This window comes from Hippocampus zosterae, chromosome 19 (assembly GCF_025434085.1).
Source record: "Hippocampus zosterae strain Florida chromosome 19, ASM2543408v3, whole genome shotgun sequence".
In the NCBI taxonomy this organism is placed as follows: domain Eukaryota; kingdom Metazoa; phylum Chordata; class Actinopteri; order Syngnathiformes; family Syngnathidae; genus Hippocampus; species Hippocampus zosterae.
This window is the reverse complement of record NC_067469.1, coordinates 911,661-936,478: the sequence shown is the minus strand read 5'-3', so window position 1 is coordinate 936,478 and position 24,818 is coordinate 911,661. Positions and strand designations below refer to the sequence as shown.

General features: G+C 54.4%; 5 protein-coding genes across 9 annotated transcripts; 2 read left to right on the top strand and 3 right to left on the bottom strand.

The window, feature by feature from the left end:
• Window positions 1–104: 104 nt before the first annotated feature.
• taf1b (TATA box binding protein (Tbp)-associated factor, RNA polymerase I, B) lies at window positions 105–4,327 on the bottom strand. 2 transcript variants are annotated; one of them, XM_052053641.1, is made up of 14 exons: window positions 4,193–4,327; window positions 3,676–3,774; window positions 3,352–3,439; window positions 3,018–3,115; window positions 2,847–2,939; window positions 2,499–2,604; window positions 2,239–2,401; window positions 2,045–2,144; window positions 1,819–1,966; window positions 1,537–1,711; window positions 1,326–1,475; window positions 1,185–1,252; window positions 861–1,092; window positions 105–591 (listed from the first exon to the last, which is right to left on the bottom strand). In XM_052053641.1, exons 1-14 carry the CDS (start codon window positions 4,208–4,210, stop codon window positions 402–404), a joined length of 1,728 nt encoding a protein of 575 aa, XP_051909601.1. In that variant the 5' UTR covers window positions 4,211–4,327; the 3' UTR covers window positions 105–401. The 2 variants fall into 2 exon arrangements, with proteins under 2 accessions (XP_051909601.1, XP_051909602.1); XM_052053642.1 differs by lacking the exon at window positions 4,193–4,327 and having other exon boundaries at window positions 3,018–3,233; window positions 3,676–3,732.
• Window positions 4,328–4,768: 441 nt separating this feature from the next.
• LOC127592238 (disintegrin and metalloproteinase domain-containing protein 17-like) lies at window positions 4,769–9,767 on the top strand. Of its 3 annotated transcripts, none has more exons than XM_052052803.1 (17): window positions 4,769–5,047; window positions 5,951–6,080; window positions 6,167–6,297; window positions 6,364–6,452; window positions 6,544–6,724; window positions 6,848–6,978; window positions 7,062–7,148; window positions 7,221–7,331; window positions 7,492–7,671; window positions 7,761–7,913; window positions 7,986–8,185; window positions 8,381–8,484; window positions 8,564–8,698; window positions 8,757–8,887; window positions 8,963–9,130; window positions 9,208–9,264; window positions 9,333–9,767. In XM_052052803.1, exons 1-17 carry the CDS (start codon window positions 4,975–4,977, stop codon window positions 9,621–9,623), a joined length of 2,352 nt encoding a protein of 783 aa, XP_051908763.1. In that variant the 5' UTR covers window positions 4,769–4,974; the 3' UTR covers window positions 9,624–9,767. The 3 variants fall into 3 exon arrangements, with proteins under 3 accessions (XP_051908763.1, XP_051908762.1, XP_051908761.1); XM_052052802.1 differs by having other exon boundaries at window positions 7,429–7,671; XM_052052801.1 differs by having other exon boundaries at window positions 7,426–7,671.
• On the bottom strand, window positions 9,757–14,109 carry LOC127592239 (cleavage and polyadenylation specificity factor subunit 3-like). Its single transcript, XM_052052804.1, has 18 exons — window positions 13,904–14,109; window positions 13,273–13,336; window positions 13,092–13,189; window positions 12,856–12,984; window positions 12,537–12,714; window positions 12,355–12,444; window positions 12,111–12,261; window positions 11,857–12,032; window positions 11,569–11,727; window positions 11,325–11,471; window positions 11,102–11,254; window positions 10,918–11,026; window positions 10,738–10,836; window positions 10,558–10,652; window positions 10,401–10,488; window positions 10,258–10,324; window positions 9,993–10,089; window positions 9,757–9,915 (listed from the first exon to the last, which is right to left on the bottom strand). Exons 1-18 carry the CDS (start codon window positions 13,972–13,974, stop codon window positions 9,826–9,828), a joined length of 2,061 nt encoding a protein of 686 aa, XP_051908764.1. The 5' UTR covers window positions 13,975–14,109; the 3' UTR covers window positions 9,757–9,825.
• A 158-nt stretch (window positions 14,110–14,267) lies between these two features.
• Window positions 14,268–21,877, bottom strand: asap2b (ArfGAP with SH3 domain, ankyrin repeat and PH domain 2b). 2 transcript variants are annotated; one of them, XM_052052798.1, is made up of 28 exons: window positions 21,487–21,877; window positions 21,057–21,129; window positions 20,571–20,716; window positions 20,414–20,488; window positions 20,212–20,261; window positions 20,009–20,138; window positions 19,858–19,943; window positions 19,675–19,750; window positions 19,481–19,567; window positions 19,301–19,404; window positions 19,168–19,237; window positions 18,949–19,062; window positions 18,663–18,750; window positions 18,273–18,321; window positions 18,032–18,195; window positions 17,803–17,936; window positions 17,634–17,728; window positions 17,343–17,532; window positions 17,154–17,239; window positions 16,977–17,092; window positions 16,786–16,853; window positions 16,499–16,606; window positions 16,121–16,406; window positions 15,843–16,044; window positions 15,561–15,619; window positions 15,435–15,499; window positions 15,003–15,122; window positions 14,268–14,921 (listed from the first exon to the last, which is right to left on the bottom strand). In XM_052052798.1, exons 1-28 carry the CDS (start codon window positions 21,610–21,612, stop codon window positions 14,847–14,849), a joined length of 3,042 nt encoding a protein of 1,013 aa, XP_051908758.1. In that variant the 5' UTR covers window positions 21,613–21,877; the 3' UTR covers window positions 14,268–14,846. The 2 variants fall into 2 exon arrangements, with proteins under 2 accessions (XP_051908758.1, XP_051908759.1); XM_052052799.1 differs by lacking the exon at window positions 18,949–19,062 and having other exon boundaries at window positions 21,487–21,876.
• Window positions 21,878–23,209: 1,332 nt separating this feature from the next.
• sox11b (SRY-box transcription factor 11b) lies at window positions 23,210–24,635 on the top strand. The gene has a single exon (XM_052052835.1). The coding sequence runs from the start codon at window positions 23,707–23,709 to the stop codon at window positions 24,397–24,399; it is 693 nt and encodes a 230-aa protein (XP_051908795.1). The 5' UTR covers window positions 23,210–23,706; the 3' UTR covers window positions 24,400–24,635.
• Window positions 24,636–24,818: the final 183 nt, after the last annotated feature.

Genomic DNA, 24,818 nt, shown 5'->3' with positions numbered 1-24,818 from the left:
AGAGACACACATTGACATGATACACGCAGACGAAATGAAAATAAATTTGTCAGCCGAATATCATAATAGCCTAGTTCATTCCAGAAAGAAGGGGGCGCTGTTGCTACGCTCAACCCTTTCCAGTTTTAATCAAAAATTTCACAACCCATTGAAAATGTCTTTCAATATGTTTAAAGTGTCGTTTTAAGGCCCAACACACACACACACACACAAAACAAGTTCTTTTTGAGCTTCCCGTTTTGTGACTTTTCATCTTTGGTCTTGAACAGATGTGAAACGAGCTCTTCCCGTTGAGCAAGTCGCGAGCGTGTTACGCTGTCTGGCCACAAGAGGGCGGTAGAGGTGTCCATCAGAAAAGGAAACTAGGCTTTTGCTTCTTTTGCATCCATGAAATGGGGGGGTCAAATGAGCTCGGTCCTGTTGGCTTGAGCCGCCTTGGTGGCGAAGACACGCCTCTCTATGTTCATCACTTCCTGGTGCAGGTGGGTGGGGCTGACTTGCAACAAGAAGGAGAAGAACTGGAGCAGCCACAGGAAGGATCGCGGCAGTGTGGCCTCTACTGCCGCTGCTGCACAGAGACTGCCGCACTTCCTGTACACAGAAGATGGAGACATCTGGGACAGCAGCAACGACGACGCATCAACTGCCGCAATAAAAATGATCATTGGTGGTCACAAAATTCTTTTTGTGGACATATGTTAGGTGTGCATGAAAACATTCACCTCACAAACATGCCAATTTTATTCCTTGAAGATACGAGCAAAAAACTGAGATACGAGCGCACTGTCGAGGAGACTATACCGCCCACCCCAGCAGGAGAGTGCCCCATCGTCAGCACGGACATCTGCAGCAGGCTTTACCGTGAGTTGCAAGTCGCTAGCTGCGGGTGCCAGTAAACCGTGTTGACGGGGGTCAGGACTTGGCCTTTTTGGGTGACGGCGGCGTCCAGGTTGCTATCGCGCAGACTTGGGCCGTCAGCGCCGTCCGCCGTCCCCCAGCAGAACGTCAAAGAGGACGGGGCCGCGGGGGGAGCGCGGGGTGCGCCGCCTCGTGAGAATTTCTCCAAACACAACGCCAGCTGCTCCGCCACCCCTTAAAACGCGCCCGGACACACACACACACACACACACACGCTTTGAGCTTGTTGACATTGCTGTTTGTGTTTGCAGTGTCCTTGGTCTTACTTCTCTTTTTCAAGACGACAGATTTGAGCTTCCTGCTTGGGTAAAGAGGCGTGGCCTTCCACTGCTTCCTGTAGACCCCGCACAAATGAACACGTTAAAAGGAACCGGCACGGGTGCGAGGCCCTTTGCATGGCGTCTCACCGGGCGGTGGCGGAATCTCGCGCCCGCTGCTTTCGGAGCTTGGCGGCGTGCAGCAGCCGGTACCACCGCCTTAGGCTGAAGACCGTTCCAGGGTGCCCCCGTGCCGCCTGTTTCCCGGTCACCAGATCGCTCGCGGCGTTCGATAAATCCCTGAGGGTCAAAACCGAGGTCAAGGACGCCAACGGGCCGAGGAGACAGGAAGTGACATCACCATTCAGTGTGGTCGTCCAGTCCAAAGAGGAGTTTGAGGGTGACAACGGCGAGGGCGGCGGTCCGGACGTCGTACTGGGGCAAAACGGGGCGGCTCGAGGCTTCCGACGGGCCGCACGTCACATCCGCCATGCCGCTGCGCTCCATCAGCTCGTACAGCCACGGGTGGAGCTCGTCTGGCGGGGATGGAGGGAGCGGGCAGCATGAGTGTTGCCATGGTTACATCTCCTTCCCTTTAGCAGGCGCCATCTAGTGGTCGGTTAGCAAGCGAGCATTCGCGCACCGGGCAGGTTGGCGTCGGCCAGATAGCGCAGGCCGAGCATGGCCGGGTGCAGCGGGTCCTGGCGGCGGATCCGAGGAAAAGCAGGAAGTTGCAGGAAGCCGACGAGCGTCTGGGCCTCCCGGTGCAGCGCTCGGTAGGTGGGGATGCTCTGCCAACACAATCGGCGCCGTCAAGACCCGAGTGACGGCCGTGTGTGGGGATGCAAAAGCTGCGGAGGGGGCCTGACCTGCACGGTGAAGATCAGGGCCTCGGCGCCATCCAGCTTCATCTCCTCGGGCAGATCCCGGTAAGCGTGGACGTACGGGACGGCGCCGTCGTTCGCCAGCCTGAGGGCGACAGAGGGGGCGGTGACGCAAAGTTCCACAAGGCACAAGTCCAAAAGGTCGCTCAACTGAAAGGAAGGCGAGACACGCAGCTCACCTGAGCAGGTCGCTGAGCGTCAGCGCCTGGCGACTCCACACCAGCGCCACGTGGATCAGCGCCAGCGTCTTGGCCATGCTCATGGCGCCGCGCTGCCACTTGCGGCGCGGCCGAGGGGAGGCGCAGCTGCCCTGGGAGCCGGTCGACCAATCGCTGTGGCTGCCTGCGGGTTGGAAGGACGTGATCCGAGACATGCCACCGTGTCACTTGAGCCACTTTGCAGTCGCTCCCAACCGACTTCAGCTCAGTGGCGTGCTGACCCGCTTGCGATGGGGACCTGTCGCTCGGCCACATCTCGCCGTCCGTCTCGCTGGCGGATAGGCAGGACGATTCAGCGGCGCTTCCCGGTTCCGAGTCCACAGCTTGCTGAAGACAAAATCAATCAATCAATCAATGCAAGAGTGGAACACGGGCTCTTGGAACTAGAATATTGTCTCCACGGGCAAGGATTTAAGACTAGAACCACGTCAATCTCGATATGGTCTTCTCTCAGGACTAATATCTTCACAAAGCTCCAAAAAACATTTTTAAAAAAAGGTTCACTCCATTTGTTTCTATCCAGCAGAGAATACGCACAACGGGGGCAAGTGGCGTGTCTTTGGCCTCACCACTTTGAACTTGGCGCTCCTGACGGGGTTGTTCGTGTACGCCTGCCTGCTCATCTGTAGGAAGCGGCGCCACAGCGGCCACAACACGTCGTCCTAAAAAGCACAGCGCCATTACAGCGCGACCAATCAGGCCACACTCGCCCCCCCCCCCCCCCCGCGCCATCGTACCACCTTAAAGCTCGGGGCGACGCCCAGGTCAATCAGGGCGGCCGCTTGCCTCATCAGGATGAACTGGAAGCCTTCGCACGCCACCCATCGACACACTCGCTCTGAATGCACACACACACACACACACACACACACACACACAAGAATACTGCAGCAGAAAGGCTCATGATTAATAATACCGGTAATCAGGTAGAAGAGGAAAGAGCTCAAGGCCAACGTCTGGGATTTAAAAAAACAACAAAAAAAGAAAAGGAAGAAATAGAAATCTAAAGAAGAGAAACGTAGTGGAGAAGCTAAAGAGGACAAGTGGCTGGAGGAAGGCGAGTGACAAGCACACCTGGCCTCTTCGCTCGGCTCCCTTGGCTGATGGTGGAGATTTGCGATGATCCCGGGGCGCATGTCAGCACCTCCACCTGGTGGGTTCTCTGAACACACAAAGTCAGCGATTGCAATCAATCAAGACTCTTCTTCAAACAATACAATATTTATTTTAATGCATGTGTGTTTTTTTAATATGGAAGGTAAAGCAGTCGATGTTGATCAGTGTCACGTGACAGCAGTGACATGCCTGGAGAAGTGTTACCAAACTATTTTTTATTTGATTCATGGCTGAAGTGTGGAGTGATGATGGGAAATGGGTGTGCGATTTGTTGCGGCCCACCTCGATGACGTTGTGACACAACCGGCAGAAGAAGCGACCCTCGTCCGACACGGCCCAGGCCACGCAGCCGCACTGCCCACACGGCTCCCGGTAGCCGCCCTGCACGCGCAAAAACAACTTCAGTTCAAGCATCGCTCCAGCATACTTCCATCTTAGTACAGCAGCGAGACGCCGGGAATCTCTCAACGTTACTCTGACGGGTCATGATGGCTCATAATTTCACGTCCGTCGCTTCCAACGCTAATCTCATCCCTCAATTTGTTCAACTACTAGCAAGTTGTTGCCCTATCTTCAACTGTGCCAATATTTGTGTGGTCTGCCTTGTATTTCTCAAAACTCGTAATGTGTCGTTTTCCAGGCACGTTTGTGTACCAAAAGCAAGCACAAATCACCGAAGCGCCTTCTGCAAACTAATGTGTCGAATCATAACGGCCACTCATTCGCGGCAGTTTAGCACATTCGCTTGTTTGGACGTTTATCGGATTTCATTACGATAAAATAGAAGGGTGCTACAGACCGTCAACTCTTCGTCCATGTGACCACAATTAAGTCTTTAAAACGATAAACGAGACACTTTTGGGAAACGAGCAGGTCCACACACGTTGCTCCGCTTGTTTGGGCAGCAAGTTCTTCTGTTGTTGCTCTTCTTCTTTCCAGTTTGTTTCTTCTTTCTTTCCACTCTACTGCCTCTCGCAGGAGGCAATGAGAACTGCAACTGATTTGTTCGTAAATTGCTCACTTTTTTTCTCAGTTGATATTTAAAAATACGATTTGAAGTAATAACGGAAAAATAATTCAAGACCAAAAATGAACACTTTGTTGTTGGAATTGAACAACTCTGACAGGAAAGTTTGGAGAAAAAGTTAGAGAGGCCAGACTGAGATGGTTTGGTCATGTACAAAAGCTTAAGACCGACCCAAATTACAACAGGAATCAAAACCAAACTCATTAGTAACTTATAACATCTCAAAATTATTATTTAAAAAGAAAATTCACCAACGAATTGATTTCATTGGAATAAAAGTCAATTACTGTATTGTTACGGTAAATACTTTTGTTGTGAAGTGGCACACAACAGCTTCCACTTTGAATGACCCTGCTTCTCCCTACCTTGACTAGCTGCGCGTCTTCCTGGTTTTGTCAACTTCACAGTTTTTTTTCCGCTTTTCTTTTCTCTTACAAGAGTCCAACTGAATCGGAACACTAAAGACTTGAAATGTAGACTCACGTCTCCCGTTGAGCACGCCAAAAGTGAACAGACGCTCTGAGAGTTGCGGTGACGTCACCAACAAAATCAACATGTTGCTGCTGCTTTTTTTCTTGCTTTTCACGCAAAGTGAAGCCTCCACGCACTCACAAGACCCGCAATTCTGTAAGTCTCGTTTACACGCAAACCTACCGAACGTATACGGTACCTGCTTAGATCTATTGAGTCGGACGCGTTCAAACTTTGACTGTCAAGATACCGATTGTCTCCAGCCGTGGATGTCCAAAACACATGAATATAATGGTTAGTGTACAACCAGTGTGCTGAGATTTCATCTCTTCCGCATACAAGTCCCCCAAATCTTGGCTCTCTGCTCACCGTGCATACCACGACCCACTCCGGTCACTGTACCAGCAGCTTTATTGTCCCGTCACTTTCCAAAGGTCGCACTAGCGCTTTTCGACACCGCAACAATTCATCAAACTCGCTTCATTCGTTCCAATCATCCATCATGAGCAAGGGATGCTGAGCACGATGTTATGAAGCGCTTTATTCATCAGGTATTATGGTGTCATGCAAAGTATGATGTAAATATGCCACTTAGTTGATTTGTTTTCTATCAAAATGTTCAGTAAGTCAATATCAAAGGCCTTCAAAGAGAGAAAGTGTGTGTAGAAGGCCTTGGAATTCCACAGCTTTCTTCCCAAATGCCTCTGATCTCTGTCACGGTTACTCCAAGTCTTTGTCGGCTCAAACCACAAAACGACGTGAGAGCGCAACAATTGAAAACTTGAAATATGAGCCAAATTCGTTCTTTGAGCGCGCTTGTCAATCAAAACTATCATATCTCAAATACAAATGAACGGAATTAGCCATTAGCATGGTTAGCATGGTTTCAGGTTCTTCGGAACGAAAAGTTTTTGCGTTGGGGTGTTTTCCTTCCATTTCCAAAAGCAAAAGAGCTTCCAAGCAAATTGGAAGGAAATCTGGGGGGGCCGAGGGAAAGTCCCGCTTACCTTTCTGTGGCATGAGCCTTGCCGCTAAAGAATCCCTTCGCGCGCTCCTCAGCATCTCTGAGCGCCATGTTGGAAGACTTTGACGTGCTGTCGCCGTCCAGCGTGCACGCTCACTCCGTCCGCCGCAGAGACCTGCTCGCCACTCGCGTGGAGAAAGAGATCAGCTTCCGCGCGCTGCACAGGTGAGCAAACGCATCGTTCGGACCGCACCCGATGGATTTTCCTCGCATGACGGTGGACTGTCAACATGTTGACGGAACGGCGACAGAAACTTCCGTCTGTACCTGAGGACCAACGAGCACATATTCACCGAAGACTTTTCGGCGTGGGCGGTGGACGATGACGGCGAGCAAAACCTGCGCGTGGACCGCCACGCCTTCTTCACCGGACACGTCATCGGTGACCCCTGACCTCCTGCTCTTCGCCGCCGCCGCTCCACATTTCTGATACTTTTTTTCTCGGCAGGGGAGGAAAACTCGCGCGTTCAAGCTCACATGGACGATGGCAATTTCTCGGCCCGCATCGTCACGCAGGAGGCGGAATTTAACATCGAGGTGAGAGCCCGTCATTGGATTCATCGCCCCCTAGGGGTGACGAGAGCATCTACGCTGCGGATCTAAGTTGTCGTGGCGGTTGTGGCTTCAGCCTCTGTGGAGGTTCACGTGGCCCTCCGACAGCCGTCTGCTGGTCTACCGCTCGGACCACATCCGAAACCTCAGCCGAGCGCAGCGGCCGTCCGTCTGCGGCTACGTGGACTCTCACTCCAGCCACCTCCTCCCCGATGGCGTTCGGCACGCCGCCCAGGAAGCCGATGACGACCAAGAAGGTATGACCGCCACAGTGTCGCCCGATTTATTATTATTTTTGGACAAACGATGCGATGCCATGCAATGCTGCGCATGACGTCACTTCCTGTTAGCACACGCGTGACGTTTGCGTTGTTCGCCAGAGTGCGCGTGGCGTGCGCGTCGCGACGCGCACCCTCACAGTAAGAACACGTGTCCTCTGCTGCTGGTGGCCGACCATCGCTTCTTCACGCACATGGGACGCCGCGACGAGAGCACCACGCTCAACTACCTGGTGAGACGCGCGTCATACGTGCGCTTTTTACACGCGCGTGTGTGTGTACGTGCTAGCTTACGAAGGCCGTCGCGCTCTTGCAGATCGAGCTGATGGACCGCGTGGACGACATCTACAGGAACACATCGTGGGACGACGACTTCTCGGGTTACGGGGTCCAAATCCAGCAGGTGTTTAGTCGTCCGCAACCGCGTGAGCCGCCGCCCCCAGAGCCTGAACGTGGAGTTTTGCGTGCGCTCCAGATCATCATCGAGAAGACGCCGACCGCCGTGAAGCCGGGAGGCGTTCACTTCAACATGGCCGGAAGTCCCGTGGCCGGGCGAGTCGTGTGGGACGTCAAAAGGCTCCTGGAGGTAGAAGGACCAAGCGATAGCTCCGCCTAGGACGCAAACGCATCATAGAAGTCCGTCCGTTAGCCGACTTCCCGTCCGCGCGTCTTTCTCACAGCAGTTCAGCGTGGACGTGTCGGAGAAGGCGGCCAACGTGTGCCTGGCGCACTTGTTCACTTACCAGGACTTTGACGAGGGCACGCTGGGCCTGGCGTACGTGGCGCCGGTCAAGGCCGACATTCCCGGCGGGCTTTGCTCCAAAGGCTGCCCGTCGACCGCCACTGATGCGGACCCGCGGCGCCTCGTCTATCTCAACACGGGACTCACCAGCACCAAAAACTACGGCAAGACCATCCTCACCAAGGTCGCCCCCGCCACACCTGCGCACACACACACACCCACACACCCACACACGCATACGCCATGTCGCGCATGACCTTGGCATCTCCGCAGGAAGCAGACTTGGTGACCACTCACGAGCTGGGTCACAACTTCGGGGCGGAGCACGACCCCGACAACATCCCCTACTGTGCCCCCCGAGAGGACCAGGGAGGCAAGTACGTCATGTACCCCATTGCCGTCAGCGGAGACCACTTCAACAACAAGGTCGGTCCGAGGTCGGCTCGACCGCAAGGTCGCCCGACGTCCGTGATTTGAATTATCTTCTGCGGCGCGCAGGTGTTCTCCAAATGCTCCAAACGTTCCATCGTAAAGCGTCTCCGCTCTAAGGCGTCGTCGTGTTTCAAGGAACGTACGGTCAACGTTTGCGGGAATTCACGCGTGGAACCCGGAGAGGAGTGCGATCCGGGGCTGCTGCACATCAACTCGGACCCCTGCTGCACCCCCGAGTGCCGCCTCAGGCCGGGAGCACGATGCAGGTCAGGGGCACTTTTCGCATGTTGTGAATGTTAGCATGATGCTAATATTAGCGTGTAACTCACGTTGCCGCGCCGACGACATTATTTTGCAAGTGACGGCCGGACTCGACGGGCACAGCTCAAGCGCATTGCTACGCGTGTGTGAAGAACACCAGCGTGTTTCTCATGTTCGCACGTGTTGCTACGGGCGTGCAGTGACAGGAACAGCCCGTGCTGCAGGAAGTGCCAGCTGGAGGCCGCGGGTGAGGTTTGCCAGGAGCCCATCGACGCCACGTGCAAAGGACGGTCCTACTGCACAGGTCAGGACCCGAGACCTGATTTCCTCCCTCCATTTGCGGGGCTCCTTTGTGCCACGTACCTGCGTCGGTGTGTTCTCAGGCTCCGGCGCAGATTGCCCGCCTCCGGAGAACGCTCCGGATCAAACGCCGTGTCTGGACAGCGGCGAGTGTCAGGACGGCTCGTGCGTCCCCTTCTGTCTCGCCGTCCTCAAACTGGAGCCGTGCGCCTGCAACGGTAAGCCGAGCCCTCCAAGCTCGCTCCTTCTGCCATCTTCCCGTTGCCGCCGTTCCAGAAACCGGCACGTCCTGCAAGGTGTGCTGTCGAGGCGGCGGCGGCGTATGCGCACCCTATCGAGATGCGGAGGGCCAGTTCTTGTTCCTGCGCAAAGGCAAACCCTGCACGGTGGGCTTCTGCGACGGCGCGGTAAGATGGTCGCCAGGAAGACGGCGTGGCTTGCGCGCGTGGCGCCGACGCGTACGTGATGCGTGGCGTCTGCAGGGGAAGTGCATGAAGCAGGTGCAGGATGTGGTGGAGAGACTTTGGGACTTCATTGACAAACTGGACATCGACACCTTCGCCACCTTCCTGGCCGACAACATGGTTGGTTCCGTGGTGGCCTTCTCGCTGCTCTTCTGGATCCCCTTCAGCGTACTGGTGCACTGCGTGGTGCGTGGACCCAAACGCACGCCACCTTTCTCCATGAAGACCACACCGCCGATGACTCGTGTCGTTTTGTGGCTCAGGACAAGAAGGTGGACCGGCAGTACGAGCAGAACGCCAAGTCGCTCTTCTTTCCCAGCGTGAGTAAGCGCCGCTTCCGTGACTCGTCCACTTTGCGCAGCCTCAACCGCGACATGCTTTTCTGCAGAACGCGGAGCTCCTGAGCAGCCTGGAGTCCGCTTCCGTGCGGATCCTCAAACCCTTGAACGCACGCTTCCAGGCATCCAGCCCCGGGCCCCCGGACAGCCCCAGAATGGCCACCATCGCCGAGGACGCCAGCGTGGACGAGGCGGCCCTGCAGGAGGCGTTCGGGCGGCCGCGGGGATCCACGGCGCGTTCCTTCGAGGATCTGACGCAGCAAAACTTGGCGGCCGGCGTGGCGCCGCCCGCCAAACTGCGGCATCAGCGCCACGCCGGTGCCAAAGAGACGCCGTGCTGACCCGCTCTTTTGCCTAAAACTTGGAACTCTGTCCGCCAATCGGAGACCAGAATAGAACGCGGTGTTAGCATGTCGCGTCCTGATAATGCGGGTCTGCTTCGAGGGCAGCCTCAATATACAGGACAGCGTCTCGTGACAGAATGTTCACATTTATTTTACAAAATAAAAGAAGGCAAACGATCGGGCAAGCGCGGCTTCCCTCTCAGGCGACGGGGCTGAGGGCGTCGTACAGTCGATGGACGGCCACCTCCAACATGTCCTTCAGAGTCTCGTCATCGGCGCACGTCACCTCCTGCGGCCAACGCACCTCATTTAAATCCCTCCCTGAATGTGTCATGTGCGTTTTTTTTGTTTTTTTTAAATACTTACGCGGGTCTCGGGGTCCACGTGAGCCAAAGCGCCGTCGACGTTGACTGTCACTTTGTCGCCATCTTTGAAATCGACACAGTCCTCACCAAACATGTCACTACACACACACACACACACACACACACACACACACACACACACACACACACACACACACAGGTTAGCACATCAGGCTAACTGCTAATTGTAATCATTTTATGTGTGACAACCACAGTGTATGTAAGTCAAGTCAGTACTGGCTACAAACTAGCAAGACTAGACTCACTGGAGCATGAGTTCCAGTCTTTCGACAAAGACTTCCTGGTCAAAAGTTTCCCGGCGAGCTTCCAGTACTGAAAAGAAAAAGAAAGCCAGGTGTCAAAGAGGTCAAGCGGGTCACGGGTTTCACCGGGCGCCGCCTTGACTGACTCTTCTGGGCGTTGGGGTTGGACTGGACCTCCAGAATCACGGTGGTCACCACGTCGGCGTACATGTCGTTGAGCGGGTTGGCCAGCCACTGAGAAGATGACACGCATTTGATTGACAGCCGACGTCATGGATAAACATTCTTGTGTGGCCCTCCCACCTCCAGCAGAACCATGCCGGCCTCATGGACCAAAGTGATGCTCTTGAAGATCCGTATGGTGATCTTCTCTGCAGACTCCACCTGCTCCACATCACCTTAACGCAAACACACGCAATCGATTTGCACAAAGCGGGCGGGCGGGCAGGTTGGGGGGGGGGGGGGGGGGCGCGGACGCCTTACCGGTGAGGCATCGGAGCTGGCTGACCAGCAGCGAGATGGGTCCCGTGTATGGGATGGCCTGCGTCTGCGTGACTGTGCCCACGTTCAGATCTGTGTACTCTGGACCGCGCACAACCGCCACGTTAGATGATATCATCGGTCACATTATTTTTTTTTTTGGAAGTTGTTTTGGACGTGCACCAGAGAGATCGGAAGGCGTCAGGATGTGATAGTTGAAGTTTCTTTTGACGAGGATGCCGGACACCCTCTGCCCTTGAGTGCAGGACTTGTCAGCCAGCGAGCCCATCACCTGCAACGAAGCACGGCGGCCATTCTTCACCACGTCCGTCGCGTTTCGAGGGGACGCCGGCGCCCGTCAACGCACCTTGGCCAGTTTCTCCCCGCGGAAGTTGAGCGTGACGGCCTCCGTGTTTCTGGGGTTGTGGACCTCGATGTGGACCTGGTCGTTGTCCTCGTACTCGCGGATGAGCGCCGCCTTCAGCCGGGCCATCTCGTTTTGCTCGCCGTGGACCAGGATCTGCAAGCGGCGGGAAGGAGGCGTCGGCACGGGGGGGGGGGGGGGGGGGTTGCTAGCGCCGGACGCTTACCACGTGCGGCGGTTTGAGGGCTCGGATGAACTCGCTGGTCTGCTGGTAGTCGGTGTGCGCTGAGAAGGAGATGTAGTCCACCGACATCTTCAGCGGAAGCTTTTGCCCCGACATGGTGCAGATCTCTTCCGGCTCCGTCATGATGTGCTGCAACGTTGCGAGCGGATGTGAAAATCGAACGTGAATTCGCATAACTCAGACTAACATTCACAATTATTTTTTTTTTTTGGGATGGGTCCCGCACCTTGGCAAGCGTGCCCTCCACGCAGTATCCGGCGATGATGACGCCGTTCCTCTTGTCGGTGCACCAGCTCTCAAACAGTTCTCGGGACAAACCGCTCTGCATCATGCCGGGAGACGCCATCACCACGCTGGGCCCGATGTCATCAAAGTGGTCCATGCTCTGCCACGCGCACACACACACAGTGACTGCGATGCTTCACAACACAAAAAAGACCAAAAGCCTGGAAAGTTCCTCGGAGAAGAGCTTCTGGAGGAAGCAGGAGCAGGCGCATGGGGGGCGTTTATTGACCTTGAGGTTGCTGATGTGCTTGAAGACAAAGGGGTTGTTGACGTTGATGGCCTTGCGGATCTTGTCGTTCATGGCGTTGATGTACGTCTGGTAGACCGCCATGCACTTCCTGGCCAGCGACGACGCGTAGTAGATGGGAATGTCGTGCAGCTCCGGGTGGTTCTGCCAGTACTCGTCTGAGTGCACATCGCCACGTCACGCATACACCCCCCCCGCAACCAGACGCGCGGGCCCGCAAGCCAACAGGCGATTACCGAGGATGAGCAGAAGCTCCTGCGCTCGTCCCAGCGCAAAGACGGGAATCAAGCAGCGCCCCTCCCGGTTGACGATGTCGTGTACCGTGTTGCAGAAACGCGCCTCGCGCTCTTCGCGTTTCTCATGGATGTGCGTCCCGTACGTGGACTCCTGATGCACACGCGCACAAATGTAGACTTCAGGTGAAGACGGCAATCGGCACGCGAAGGTCACAAACGCGCCTGGCGCATCGTCGCGGCTGACCGTGATGAGGATGTCCGGCTTGACGCTGGGGATCTCCGCCGCCATCAAGTGTCTGTCCTCCTGACGCGAGAAGTCCCCTGTGTACAACAGCTTCGCGCGCACGCGTTTAGGGACATTTGGAGTGCCACAACAGTCCACATTTTTTTTGGGGGGGCGGGATCTTCCGGTTGGTCATTTGGTACCTTGACGCCGGCGATCTCGATCATGAACATGGCGGCGCCCAGGACGTGTCCGGCATGGTAGCACCAGAACTTGATGCCGGCCACTTCCTTGACCTCGTGAAAGTTGATGGTCTCGATTTTTTCCATGCTCTCCTCCAGGTCCGTCTCCGTGTACAGCATGTCGTCGGCCGAGATGTTGCTGCGAGCGCCGGGTGGCAAGGTCAAATTCATTGGCAACTACTTTGATCATCCAAGAGGTGCTTCGAGACCTAATCATCAGATTTCCAGCCACGCAAAAAGAGAAAAAAAATTGCCCCAAGTGCCCCCGGATGGAACCCACCTGACTTTGACGTAGTCGGACAGCAGCCAGCGGTAGATGGCCTTGGTGGCGTGCGTCATGAAAGTGCGCCCCCTGAAGCTAGTCTTCTGCAGGAACCAGGGCAGAGCACCGCAGTGGTCCAGATGGAAGCTGAAGCCCCACGCAAAGAACGACAACACGTCACCACCGCGCTCATCCATCTTCATCCATTTGATTAACGCCTGGGCAACGATCGTGCGTAACGGCGAGCGACTGACTGGCTGATGAGCAGCAGGTCGATCTCGGCCGGGTCGATGAGGTCGATGTACGGCAGCGCGTCCATGCCCTCCAGGCCCGGATGGATGCCGCAGTCCAGCTGCCAGACGACAACGAGAAGGCCTTCATGATGTCATCGCACGACCGCCAACAAAATAATAAGGAGCCGGAGTTGGTGCCTACCATGATTTTGCGCCCTTTAAACTCCAGGATGATGCATGACCGTCCCACCTCTTGGCCTGCTCCGCTGCACACACACACACGCACACACAGTATACATGAAATATATTGAAAGTCAGTCCTGTCGTTAATATTTATGTGAAGCCCTTTGAGACTTTTCTGTGATGAAGGGCAATGCAAATGAATTTGACTTGAGATAATCGGTGTACAACATTGCATCTCCATTCGTCATTTTCAAAACCGAAAATGAGAGGAACGATGTGGTTAGAACCGGCATTATTATTATAATGAGAAAGTCGAGTGATAAGTGTTTAGCATTACGGTCGAGAGAGGTTCAGGGTTCAGACATTCGAACCTTGAAGTGCCTTCCTGTGTGGGGAAGTACTAAATTCATCGCTTAGTTATAGAAATACCACCCCCCCAACCCCACCAAAAGTAAAATAAAAAACTGAACTGCATATATGGCAATAACAAAAAAAAAAGATTTTTTTCGCCCATACAAGCACATGACAATGTTTTGGGATCCCAAACCACATTGGATGTATTGAAGTAACAAGTGACGCTGTATTTGAGAAGAGTTTGGCGGGAGGCCCGTCGTAAGAAGTCAACAAAAGTTAAGCTTCCAAGCACTCACAGTGGACGAATAAGCAGCTGGTCGCTTTCCTCGGCGGGAACTGCTGCTTCAATTTTGCGTTTGCTTGCCATCTTCCACTCGCGAAAAGCCGGCAAATGCTAAATTAAACGATATTCATGCCACAAGGTTGACAATGGGCGCTTATTTCCACTTAAGTTTATTCGGCAATCACGTCCGGTTGTTCTCTTCTTCGGCAACGCTCAACGGCGCCACCCTTGCCTTACCGCCACCTGTCGGTCGCACCTGCTTCCTACTCCCTTTTTTTCCTCGATGCAATTTTTCAGTCGAATAACAGCGAGAAAATAGGTAAAGAATGAATACATTATATTAAAACATTAAAATAAATAGACAAAATTTGTGAATCAAAATTGTTCGAAAAGAGGCTTCAAGCGGTTTATTGCCACTCCCAGAGTTTCAAACTAAAGAGAAAACAAAGAAAATTAAGACATTGTGTATTCTTGCTAATTTGCTAATGCTCGTGCAGAATGGGGATTGCATATCAAACCTTTTCAGCAACATTGTTGAACACCAACAGTCCAGGAGCAGATTTAGACATTCAATATAAAAGTTTGCACAATCATATACTGTATTCTTTATCCTGTGCGAGGAGCTGTGATGTTTGGCTTGTACATCGATCGGGCTGTCTTGAAAGGCCCCCAGGTGGACAAGTCGGGCAGGAGCACAATGGCCCTTCATGCTAAATGTGACTAAAAATGATTCCTTCTCTTTAATTGTCATTACTGGACGTTTTCAAGAATCAACAAGATTATCGAATGGAATTGTTTTGACTTCCGAGTCATATCTCTTGGCACACGCCTTGGCTTAACAAAGCCTGTCAATCACTGGCTTGGAAAACCGGTCGCAGACGACTTGAAGACTGGTGCATTGTGATTTCCAATCACTTGGGTCGATTTCTTGCAATTCCACTTGAAAAAGCCAGAAGTCACTCTGTGATGAAATGCACGAAGGTGACAGGAAAGACCCCGCGGCGTGCAGGTTCCCCCTCCACATGGCCCACCTAAAGCAGAGCACAGCGAGCCGTCAGATGGCACCGCTTCCTGCCCCAAACGTCCGTCCGTCCGTCCGTCCGCTCACTCACCCACCACTCGCTGTCCTCCTCACCCTCCACCACGATCACCTCACCCTCCTCGAAAGTCAGCTCGTCAGGGTTGTCGGCGGAGCACCTGTAGATGGCTCGCACCCTTTGGGGTCTGGACGCCTGAGCGCACCCGACACGCACAAAGCAAAATTCCAAGAATAAGAACAGCAATATCACATTCACCCACAATTTTTTTTTCTAATTTCCTTTTGACAGGACTGTTTAGCACGTCTGTCTCAGAGGGCAGAGGTGCAGGGTTCGATTCCGTCTGGGGCCTTCCGGTGTGGAGTTTGCATGTTCGGATGTTTAGCTGTGGCTTTTCAAATGCGGGTTGGGGTCAAACCTTTTGACTTTTTTATATCTTCTTTGCACAATGCTAACAAGAAGAATCATCATCATCATCATCATCAATCACCATCCATGAGGACTTACGCTGAAGGTGGTTCTCGGTTGAGGAGTTGGTGGGGAGGAGCCTTGGGAGGACGGAACCTGAGAAGCTGCATGGAGACGTCCCATTAGTCGCGCATAACGTGCGAGGGAGCGGACGCGTCTGGCTACCTCGCTTGTCGGTTGGAGTCCTTCGCAGAGACGACCTCAGCGGAGCTGCTTTGCCTGATCTGAAAGCAGTGAGCAGAAGAGTCACCCTTCCAACACTGCAGGACCGTGCGGACCACTTCAGAGGATCAACAGAGGCAAACTCTGAACTCACACTTGACCCCTGACCTCCGGAAGCGTTCTATTCAGACCTTGTGCGATCACTCTTTACCAGCTTAGAGTTGTGTGTACCAGTTGAGAAGAGTACATCCAGACCATTTCCAGTCAGAACGGACAAGGGCTTACCTGCCGGGTGATTTGTCGACGGGTGGGGGCGGGGGTGGCGCTTTGTGATGAGGAGGCGGAGCCAGAGGCAGAGGCGGCGGGGAGGAGGAGGGGGCGGGTGCTGTGGCAGGTGGGCCCGAGGACGGAAGGGGTGTGCTCCAGGCCCCGCGGTTGGCTGGGGGAGGTGGAGGAGGGGGGCCAGGGGGAGGGGCCACTGGCAAAACTGGAGGACGGAAGGATCAGGGGTTGTGTGATGTTTGGCTCAAAAGTCACACGCACGCACGGGAAGCGGCACTCACCGTACATGGAGACGTTTCTCTCGGGGGTGAGGTTTAGGGCCGGGGGGTCGGATGAAGACCTCTGCCGTCCTATGGTTTCCATAGGCTGCCCTCTGGCGGGGACTCTGGGTGGCAACGGGGGGTTGGGCCCGGGCGGCAGGTGGCGCTCCATGGCAGCGCCGTACGTCTCGTTGCTGATCATCATGCTAGGAATCTGAGCGCGGTGTCGGCTGGGCTGCGCGGGGACCCCGGCGCCCGCGTAGCAGCTGACGGGACGATCCCGCTCGTCACGGCGGGACGGGTTGGGCTTGGGGGGGGGGGGGGGGGGGGGGTTAGGAGCATTCACGTCGACCGGGTTAGGCCAGCTGCTTTTGGGCAGCTCGCGTCGACGATGCTCACCTTCTCGTCCAACTCGTCCTCGCTCTCGTCCATGTCATCGTTATGGAGACGCCACTCGTACTCCACGTGCACGTGAACGTTGAACTTTCCAGAATTGGCTTGAGTCAGCTGAGGCACGCAAGCATAGCTCAAAGTTAGCTTCATTAGGAGTGCGGGAAATCGGCTAGATACTTATTGATCATGTAGGCAATTCTGATTTCACATTTTCTTTTTAGCTTAGCATAGCGCTCAGACGGGTTTCGCGAAATCTCAACAAATGAGGCAAACAAAGCCAACTGGACTCTCACCAGGTCTTCACATCGAGTGTGTCCGAGTCGTCTGGCCATGTCCAGCGGCGTTTCTCCGGACTCATTGGCTGCCCACGCACGAGTGACGGCAAAGACATGCGGTCAACTCTTTCAAGATGGCGTCGTCATGACGACTCCTTCACGACTACACAATCGCTACAAAACGCTTTATAGCGAGGAACTCGCCTCACCGATGGCAACGGACGCTTTGCCACGGAGCAGAAGTTTCAGGCACTCGATGTTGTCCGTCAAGCAGCAGTAATGCAGCGCCGTACTTCCTCGTTCCGTCCGCTTGTCCAGGTCGCCGCTGCGCGCGAGCAGTTATGAGCAGACGTACACGAGTGAGGACTCGCGTTTGCAGACGTTACCTGTTCTGCGCCAGGAAGTCCACGATGTGCAGAGAGTTCCTGTCCACCATACGCACGGCCAGATGGAGGACCGTTTCGCCTGGCTCCTGAACGGGGGATTTACACATCACCACCATCATCATCACCATCATCATCCTCACCACAACGAGCGAATGATGGCGAACGCAGTCGCCGCCTCGAAGGTCGTACGTGCTGCTGAGGCTGCGGGAAGGCCTCGGTCAGGTCGACGCCCTCGCCGTAGACCTGGATGAGTGCCAGGATGTCGCGGTTGCGCGCCGCCTGGTAGAGCGCGCGTAGGCGCTCGCTGTTGTCGGCGCACCGGCGGCGGACCAGCGCCTTGTCCACGTACTTGGACGTGATGAAGTCTTTCCGTCCCTGCCTGCGCACGCACCCGGCGTTTTTATTAGTTCGACTCTTTGTGTCATTCGTCAGTCTGACCTGGTCAGATCGATTAACCATCGATCTGTTTTTTTCACTCACATGTCGCTGGTGGGTTGCGGCTTGGCCACACCCGAGGCAGAAAGCTCCGCCTCCATGATGTCGTTGAAGGCGGCGTTTCCGACGTTCTTGGCTAGCTGAAAGGGCAGGACGGCAAGTTTGCCGCGGCCGTTTGCCGTCGGCGGCCGAGCGAGCGAGCGAGCGGACTCACCAGCAGCTCAGACGTTCCCAGCACGTCCAGGTCCAGACTCTGGATCCTGGAGAAGTGCACCCCGATCTCTCTGTGGATCCCCGAGCACTCGATGCAGATCAGAACGCCAAGGTTGGTGGACAACCACGAAGGACCTGCGCCATCACCACATGTCTCAAACATTCTGCATCCAAGTTCGCTGGACTAGCGTTAGCGTTAGCCCGCATGCACGCAGGCGGGCGCTAGTCACCTGGAGCGCCGCAGTCGCAGCAGACGCGGTTGCCGTCCATTTTCTTGACGTCGGCGACGATGGCCTTGCTGAGCTCCTGCACGATGTTGTCGCCTTCGTCCTGGTCACCTTTGAAGGCTTTGTTCAGCGCTTCTTCTTTGCTGTTCTGGAGGACCGACACCCATCTGCACACCAAGGACGTCACGCATCAAATCACCGCAAAGGGCGGCGAAGGTCAGACGCCACGCCCCCCGCGACTCACATCTGGCACTCGGCCTCGTCCTCTGCCTGGAAGTGATACGTCCGGTCGTCTAAGGGGGACAGACAAACACGGCTTACGAGCAGCCGGCCGAAGTCACATTCGACAACGGCGATCGTGTGGTTGCAAAAGTGGACACGCCCACTTACAACAGGCGGTTGGGGGCGTGGCCAGAATGAAGTCAGGACACACCTGACACGACTGCAAACTCGACTGCTAATCAAGTTCAGCTGTTCCAGGAGGCTTTCTCTGACATTTTTGTCATCACAAGCCACCCTCAAGCTTCCTGTTCTAGTCACGTTTTTTCGTCACACGTGTTCTCGTCACACGGTGCATTTATGAGATTCTGGTAACGAGTTTGGAATGGACGGGTCGTGTTGTGGTGCACCTTACGTGAAAAGAGGTCAAAGTTCCTCTTGTCGTCTGCGTTCTTCTTCACCTGGCACGTCAGTAGGTTGAGTTTGGCTGGTGGCCGATTAGCCTGAAACACACACAAAACCAGTTATCCAAAAAAATAAAAAAGCCCAAGTTAAACTCCGCCCCGATCTATGATGTCACTGCGGCTGACAGAGCGCCTCATTGCGCATGCACCCATGCACTCTTGCATCTCGTGACTATTTCATATTCAAAACAACACCTCAAAAGATGTTTATGAATGTTTGATGTGCAAAATGAAAACCCTTCGGTCTGTCAGTCTTTTCCTTAAGCTCCTCCTCCTCCTCCTCCTCTTCCTCATTTTCTTGCTCTTCTGCTTGCTTTGTCCTGATTGGCCGTTTGACTCTTCGTGTAAAAACTTAAAATAAAAACGACACAAAAAAAGCCCCCCCCCCCAAAAAAAAACGCCCGAATTAAAACAAAAGCGTTTGTGTGTGTGTGGTGGCCGGTGGGCGGGGCTTACCGTGGCGTGGCAGATGGTCAGGAAGCCGTTTTTCACCGAGCACTTCCTCTTCTGCCAAACCTTCCTGAGCCTGCGCGACACCACGACGATGAGGCCGCGTGGGCGTTGGCGCGTCGCGGGGAAGCCGACTCACCCTTCGCTCCTCTTGGACAAAACCCCGGAGCGCTCCGTGCCGTGGGCCTTGTTGCCTTGCAGCTGGTGCAGGCTGTATCCTTGCTTCTGCTTGGCCGCGGCCTCCTGTCAATCAGTCACACACGGCCACTTAGGCCCCGCCCACAGGCCCCCCTCGACCCCCGACAGTCGACAATCGAACCTCTTTGCTCTCTGACTGCAACGACGCCTTCAGGACGTCTCGGAGCTGAGTCAGCTGTTTCCTCTCGCCGTCCTGCGTCTGTTTGATCTGTGCGACCGCAGGCACGCACGCACGCACACGCACGCACGCGCACCTCCCTCAGACTTCTTCAAATGTTCAAAGTTGAACGACGTGTGTGACGTTGGCATCCTCACCGCCGTCAGTTCTGTGGCCATTTTCTCCACGGAGGGTTTTAGGCTCTCGACGGCCGTCAGTCCATCCTGGAAGAAGCTGAGTGCACGTGCGTGTGAGTGTGCGTGTGTGCCTGCGCGCGCCTGTGCAGGTGCAAGTTGAGCCTGCGGTGGAGCTCGCACGCGCGTATCCGTCGACGGTCTTACTTGCACTGTGCGTGGAAATACTTGATGAGGTTCTGCAGGAGGTCGACGCCCTTCTTGACCTTGATGTCGTTGACCTTGAGAAGGTACTGCGAGCAAAGACGTCCGATGTCACTTCCTGTCCGTGCGGAGGAGAGCGCGAGCCGCGACCCACCTCGCACATGTTCAACTGGAAGACGCGACGTTCCTTCTCCATCTCCTCGGCAATCTCGCCGCCGCTGAACTCGGTGCGAATCATCCCGTGCTGCTTGGCGTGCTCGCGCTTCTCCTTCTCAAGCTTGGAGCTGTCGGCGGCAAACGATACCGTCAACGCAAAAGCAAAGCCGGCGGACGTCCGGCGCGAGCGCTCCTCCTCACAGTTTGTTCTCGTACTCCTTCCAAGCCTTGTCGAACGGCTTCTTCAGGTCCTGAGGGGATGATGACACGCAACGTGACATGTTACGTGATACATGTCATCCCATGTTTGATGACGCGTTACATGAGCTGTTACATGGCAACATGTCGGGTAACATGGTTAGATAGTAGCGCGTCATGGCACCACCCCAGCGGCGCGACGCACCCCCTTAACGCCGCGCAGATCGCCCTTGAGCAGACTATCCAGCGGGAAGGAGATGATGTTGTTCATGTTCTGGACCTGAAGTGAGATCGCCGGTGAGGCGGGAGCATGGCCGTGGCAACGGACAGACGAGGGGGGGGTCTGGGGGGGGGGGGGGTACCAGGTTCTTGAAGAGCGCCGTCAGCTCTTTGCTGAAAACGGCAAACTTGAGGAAAGCGGCGCCCACGGCGGCGTCCTCCCCGCTCATGCAGTTGTCGCCCAGCTTCTCTAGGGCCGATACGTACTGGTCCTCGTGCTCCACGTGGACTGTAACGCGTCCACACACACACACACACACACACACATTTTTTAAACGCTCATTGTGAAAAGTCCAGTCTTGGGCCCGACCGATTGACGCCTGGCCAATTACATCCTTCGCCAAAAATAAGATTCGTTTCCTGACAGAGTGCTGCGCTCCCTTTGGCATGCTGGGACACGGGCAGGAATGGCGGGAATGTTGTACACGAGGCCACACGTCTGCAAGCAACTCAGTCCGTGTGTGTGTGTGTGTGTGTGAAGTCTGTCTGAGCACCACAGAGCCATCGATGTGCCTCGTCTTGGCTTCACGACAACCAGAGGACAATTCAAGACACGGCGAGCGCCTCACCGAGTCCCGACGTGTATACGGACTTCACCGCCTTCTTCAGCTTGGAAAGAACCGAGCGCTCCACATCCAGAACCTGAACGAACGGACACAAGCACCAAATATGACTCCACAAGACGCAAGACAAGAAATAAGAAGTGGCATCCTCCCTTTCAATCGACAAAAGGGAGAAGTTGTACTTCCTGTTGTGATGTAACACATTGGTCTTCCTGTCAACGTTACATGAAGACCACTTTTGTGCCTTGCTCAAGGGCTGTGCAACGGTCAAGTGTCATCCTGAACAACCCAATAACTTGGTCAAACACACAAAAGTACACAAACACAGACGCAAGACCTCCACGAGCTTGGCTTAATACACTCACGCGCGCGCACGTACTAACACACACACACACACTCACTCTCTCACACACACACATCCATGCGCGTGATTGACCTCTTCGAGGGCGTTGACGCTGTTCCTGCAGTCCGTCATGCGCGTGGAGAAGCTGGACGTGGTGGGCGCCTTGTAGTCGTCGTTACATTCACCGACGAACTCGGTGACGCTCAGTACGTCCGTCATGGCTGCGGTCCACAATCCCCCACCCGGAAGAAGAGCCGCCGCACGTCCTTGACGTCACGCAGCCTCAGGTGGGGCCAGGCAAGGAGCGCCACACCTGTCTCACTCACACTAACGCGCGCAGGCGCGCAGCAAAGACTATTGGAAGTCTTTCAATTTTTTTTTCTTGGCGTGGGCTTCCTTCCCGCGCGTCTCGATCCGTCGCACTTTTCACCAACTTCTTTCTGCTTCTGCTTCTGCCCCGGGCTTCCTCGGCGGTTGTCAAAGCAGCTGAACAGCTTGTCAGCGCCGCCAAGTGGAACGCCCACGTCACAGAATGACTTTCGCGAAAACCAACCTGCTGCCCGGGGGCCCCGCCAAAGACCAAATGAGTAGCCTAAACGGGCCCATTGTAAAACGATAAAAATGAAAATGTCAACGTTGGCAGAGATTTATCGAAACAAACTGTCGCATATCGGTTTGTATCTGCTTCCCAGTTATTCTGAGAATGTCCTCACATAAATAAATATCATTAATTATTCATAAAAACATATGATCAAAGGTCATACAGGCAACAACGAGGCGCTCTAAAGTGGGCGCGCCAGTGCAAAACACCAGCTGGCTGCCACATGGAACTTTTTTTCCTCCCCCTCATTCTTCCGCCTTCTCTCCCTGATGAGCATGCATTCACGGACGACGATGCCGCTCTAAAGCGACACTGCCAGCGGACTCCCAAGTGTGTCACTGGGCCATGTTTTGGCCCCACCCTAAAAAAAAAAAAAGAAAAGCAGTTGCACGCTAGATCGCCAGTCTTCTGCTCATCCCATTCAGCATCTGTGACAAGCTAGTGTTTTTCACTCACTTGACCCAGTTTTCATTGTCAGGATACATCAGACCCCCCTCGGCGCCGCCCCCCCCCCCGTCGCTCCGCCCTCACCCACCATGTTAGGGGTTTGCCCCTCAACGGGCATGCGCTTCCTTCTCTTGATGAGCCTGAAGACCCAAAGCATGGCACGGGCAACCACATGTGGCCCGCGGGCCGTAGTTTGATCCCCCCTGCACCCGATTAGTTGTGAAAAGTTGACTTTTCGACTCAAATGACGTGACAGTAACTCACCGAATCATCATTTTCTTGTTGATCAATGAACATACAGAATGCAAGAGATGCACAATGGTCACGGCGGCGGCCCCGTCCCCAACCCCCGCTGAGCAAGACGAGGGGCGTCGGGACGCCTCATTTGCGTCCCACAATCCAAACACAACAATGGAAGCTCTTCAGGAGCGACGCAATCTGTCTGTCCTCTCACAGCAGTGCACCACGTCCACATTTTTGCACATTTGAAAGATGATGCACAAGAGATCGAATCCCCCAAAGCATGTCCATTTATGACATTTTGGGTTTGAATCTCTTGGAATGTTTTTCCCCGTGCTCACATTTTTTCATACTCATGAATCAGTTAATCAACAACGAGCCAATGGTGAAATTAATCAACAAGTAATGTGATAATCGATGAATCATTTCGAGGCCTTGTTGACCTTGAAAGTTAATCAAATGTCAATAAAAATAGTCCTGAAAAAAATGAATGAAACATAAATATTGAAAGATTTTGGGCAGAGGCAATGTACATGAGAACTGAGTTCAAAAATGTTCTTCTACTAGTCGCATCGGATTTCAGATAATCAAAGAGAAAGCGCCAGAAATCAAGAGCTAGCATTTGGTCATGCTGAAACGCAATATTCGTGGTGCACATTTTCTTTCCATGAATTCTTTATGATTTGGAAGCTGAAAGATGAAAAGCAGCGAATAAACTATCTGAGCTTTGATTGGCTGCCAAAGCGACAAAAGGCGCGAAAACGAAAACCGACACAAAGCTGAGCTACGATTGGCCGAGACGGGTAAAAGGCGGGCTGCCGTCCAGAAAGCCGGCCTGCGATTGGCTGACGCTCACGCTAGCTACCGGTGTATTCGGAAGACGCCGGCTGGTTCGTGTGCGGCTGCCAGCGACCCACAAGCTCCTCGCACGCTCGCGCTGTCTGATCGCGCGTCCAAACGGAACCGGGCCGGCGGGCTGCTGTAAAAGCGAGAAAGTTGGAGGTGACGGACGGCGGACGGCCACCATGGTTCCGCAGCGGCACAGCGGCAAGGCGGCGGCGACACACATCAAGCGGCCCATGAACGCCTTCATGGTTTGGTCCAAAATGGAGCGCAGGAAAATCATGCAGCAGTCGCCCGAAGTGCACAATGCCGAGATCTCCAAGCGGCTCGGGAAGCGATGGAAGTCTTTGGACAAGTCGGAGAAGGTTCCATTCATCCGCGAGGCCGAGCGGCTCCGCCTGCAGCACATGGCCGACCACCCGGGCTACAAGTACCGGCCCAAGAAGAAGAGCAAGACTGGACCCTCGGCAGCCGGGAAGCAACCGAACTCGAACCGACAAAGCCGCTTCGTGTTCAAGTGGGACTTCAGCGACTCAGACGACGACGACGAAACTGCCGCGGAACCGGTTGAAGATACCGCTCGGCTGTTGTGCACGCGCCGGGCGAGCGGAACCTACACTCCGGACTCTTCGTCCTCGTCCCAATCCAGTTCCTCGTGCTCCGGGGACGACCTGGACCGCGACCTGTTTTCCCTCAGCCCCGCCCCCTCGGAACCGGCAAACCTGAGCCTCTCTCTGGTGGACAAGGATTTGGACAAGGACCCGAGCGGAACCGAGCGGGCGTGCGGGTCCCACTTCGAGTTCCCGGACCACTGCACCCCCGAACTGAGCCGGATGATAACCGGAGACTTCTCGGACCTTCTCTTCACTTTCTGAACGGGGACGGGACGGGAAAAAAGTGACGTTTTTTTCCCCCACTTTTTCCCTTTTCGCTCACACTTGTACTTTTATTTGCCCCATTTTCTCAAACCCCAACAAAATATGTTGGTGTTATTTTCATACAATGGTTACAGTTTGACTTTAAAATGATGGACGGTTTTGTGTTTTGATTTCTGCTCCTCTTTTGTGAAATTTGCAAGGAAACGCGTGACAATAAATGGGGATGCAACTTCTGCTTTTTATTCTTGGAATACGTCATTATCTGCATGCACATTACTTAAATCCACATCATCACGTGCACATTCAACGTCGGTCATCATCATGTGATGTAATTTTCGACCTTTTTAGTTAAGACATCAAAAGTCACAAGTAGGGGGCGGGGCCAGGGTGAAAGAAACAACACTGAGGTGTCAATC

Excerpts from the sequence above, each read along its gene's own strand:
- taf1b (XM_052053641.1), bottom strand. Across the intron at positions 2,402-2,498 it reads CAGGTCCCCATCGCAAGCGG|GCAGCCACAGCGATTGGTCG; the intron begins GTCAGCACGCCA and ends TCCAACCCGCAG. Across the intron at positions 1,712-1,818 it reads GGCCGACGCCAACCTGCCCG|ACGAGCTCCACCCGTGGCTG; the intron begins GTGCGCGAATGC and ends CATCCCCGCCAG.
- LOC127592238 (XM_052052801.1), top strand. The coding sequence starts at position 4,975 with ATGTTGCTGCTGCTTTTTTTCTTGCTTTTCACGCAAAGTGAAGCCTCC. Across the intron at positions 5,048-5,950 it reads CTCACAAGACCCGCAATTCT|CATCTCTGAGCGCCATGTTG; the intron begins GTAAGTCTCGTT and ends CGCGCTCCTCAG. Across the intron at positions 6,979-7,061 it reads GCACCACGCTCAACTACCTG|ATCGAGCTGATGGACCGCGT; the intron begins GTGAGACGCGCG and ends GCGCTCTTGCAG.
- LOC127592239 (XM_052052804.1), bottom strand. The coding sequence starts at position 13,974 with ATGGCAAGCAAACGCAAAATTGAAGCAGCAGTTCCCGCCGAGGAAAGC. Across the intron at positions 13,337-13,903 it reads CAGCTGCTTATTCGTCCACT|CGGAGCAGGCCAAGAGGTGG; the intron begins GTGAGTGCTTGG and ends GTGTGTGTGCAG. Across the intron at positions 12,445-12,536 it reads TCGAGATCGCCGGCGTCAAG|CTGTTGTACACAGGGGACTT; the intron begins GTACCAAATGAC and ends GTGCGCGCGAAG.
- asap2b (XM_052052798.1), bottom strand. The coding sequence starts at position 21,612 with ATGACGGACGTACTGAGCGTCACCGAGTTCGTCGGTGAATGTAACGAC. Across the intron at positions 21,130-21,486 it reads GCGTCAACGCCCTCGAAGAG|GTTCTGGATGTGGAGCGCTC; the intron begins GTCAATCACGCG and ends CCGTTCGTTCAG. Across the intron at positions 20,717-21,056 it reads CGTATACACGTCGGGACTCG|TCCACGTGGAGCACGAGGAC; the intron begins GTGAGGCGCTCG and ends GACGCGTTACAG.
- sox11b (XM_052052835.1), top strand. The coding sequence starts at position 23,707 with ATGGTTCCGCAGCGGCACAGCGGCAAGGCGGCGGCGACACACATCAAG.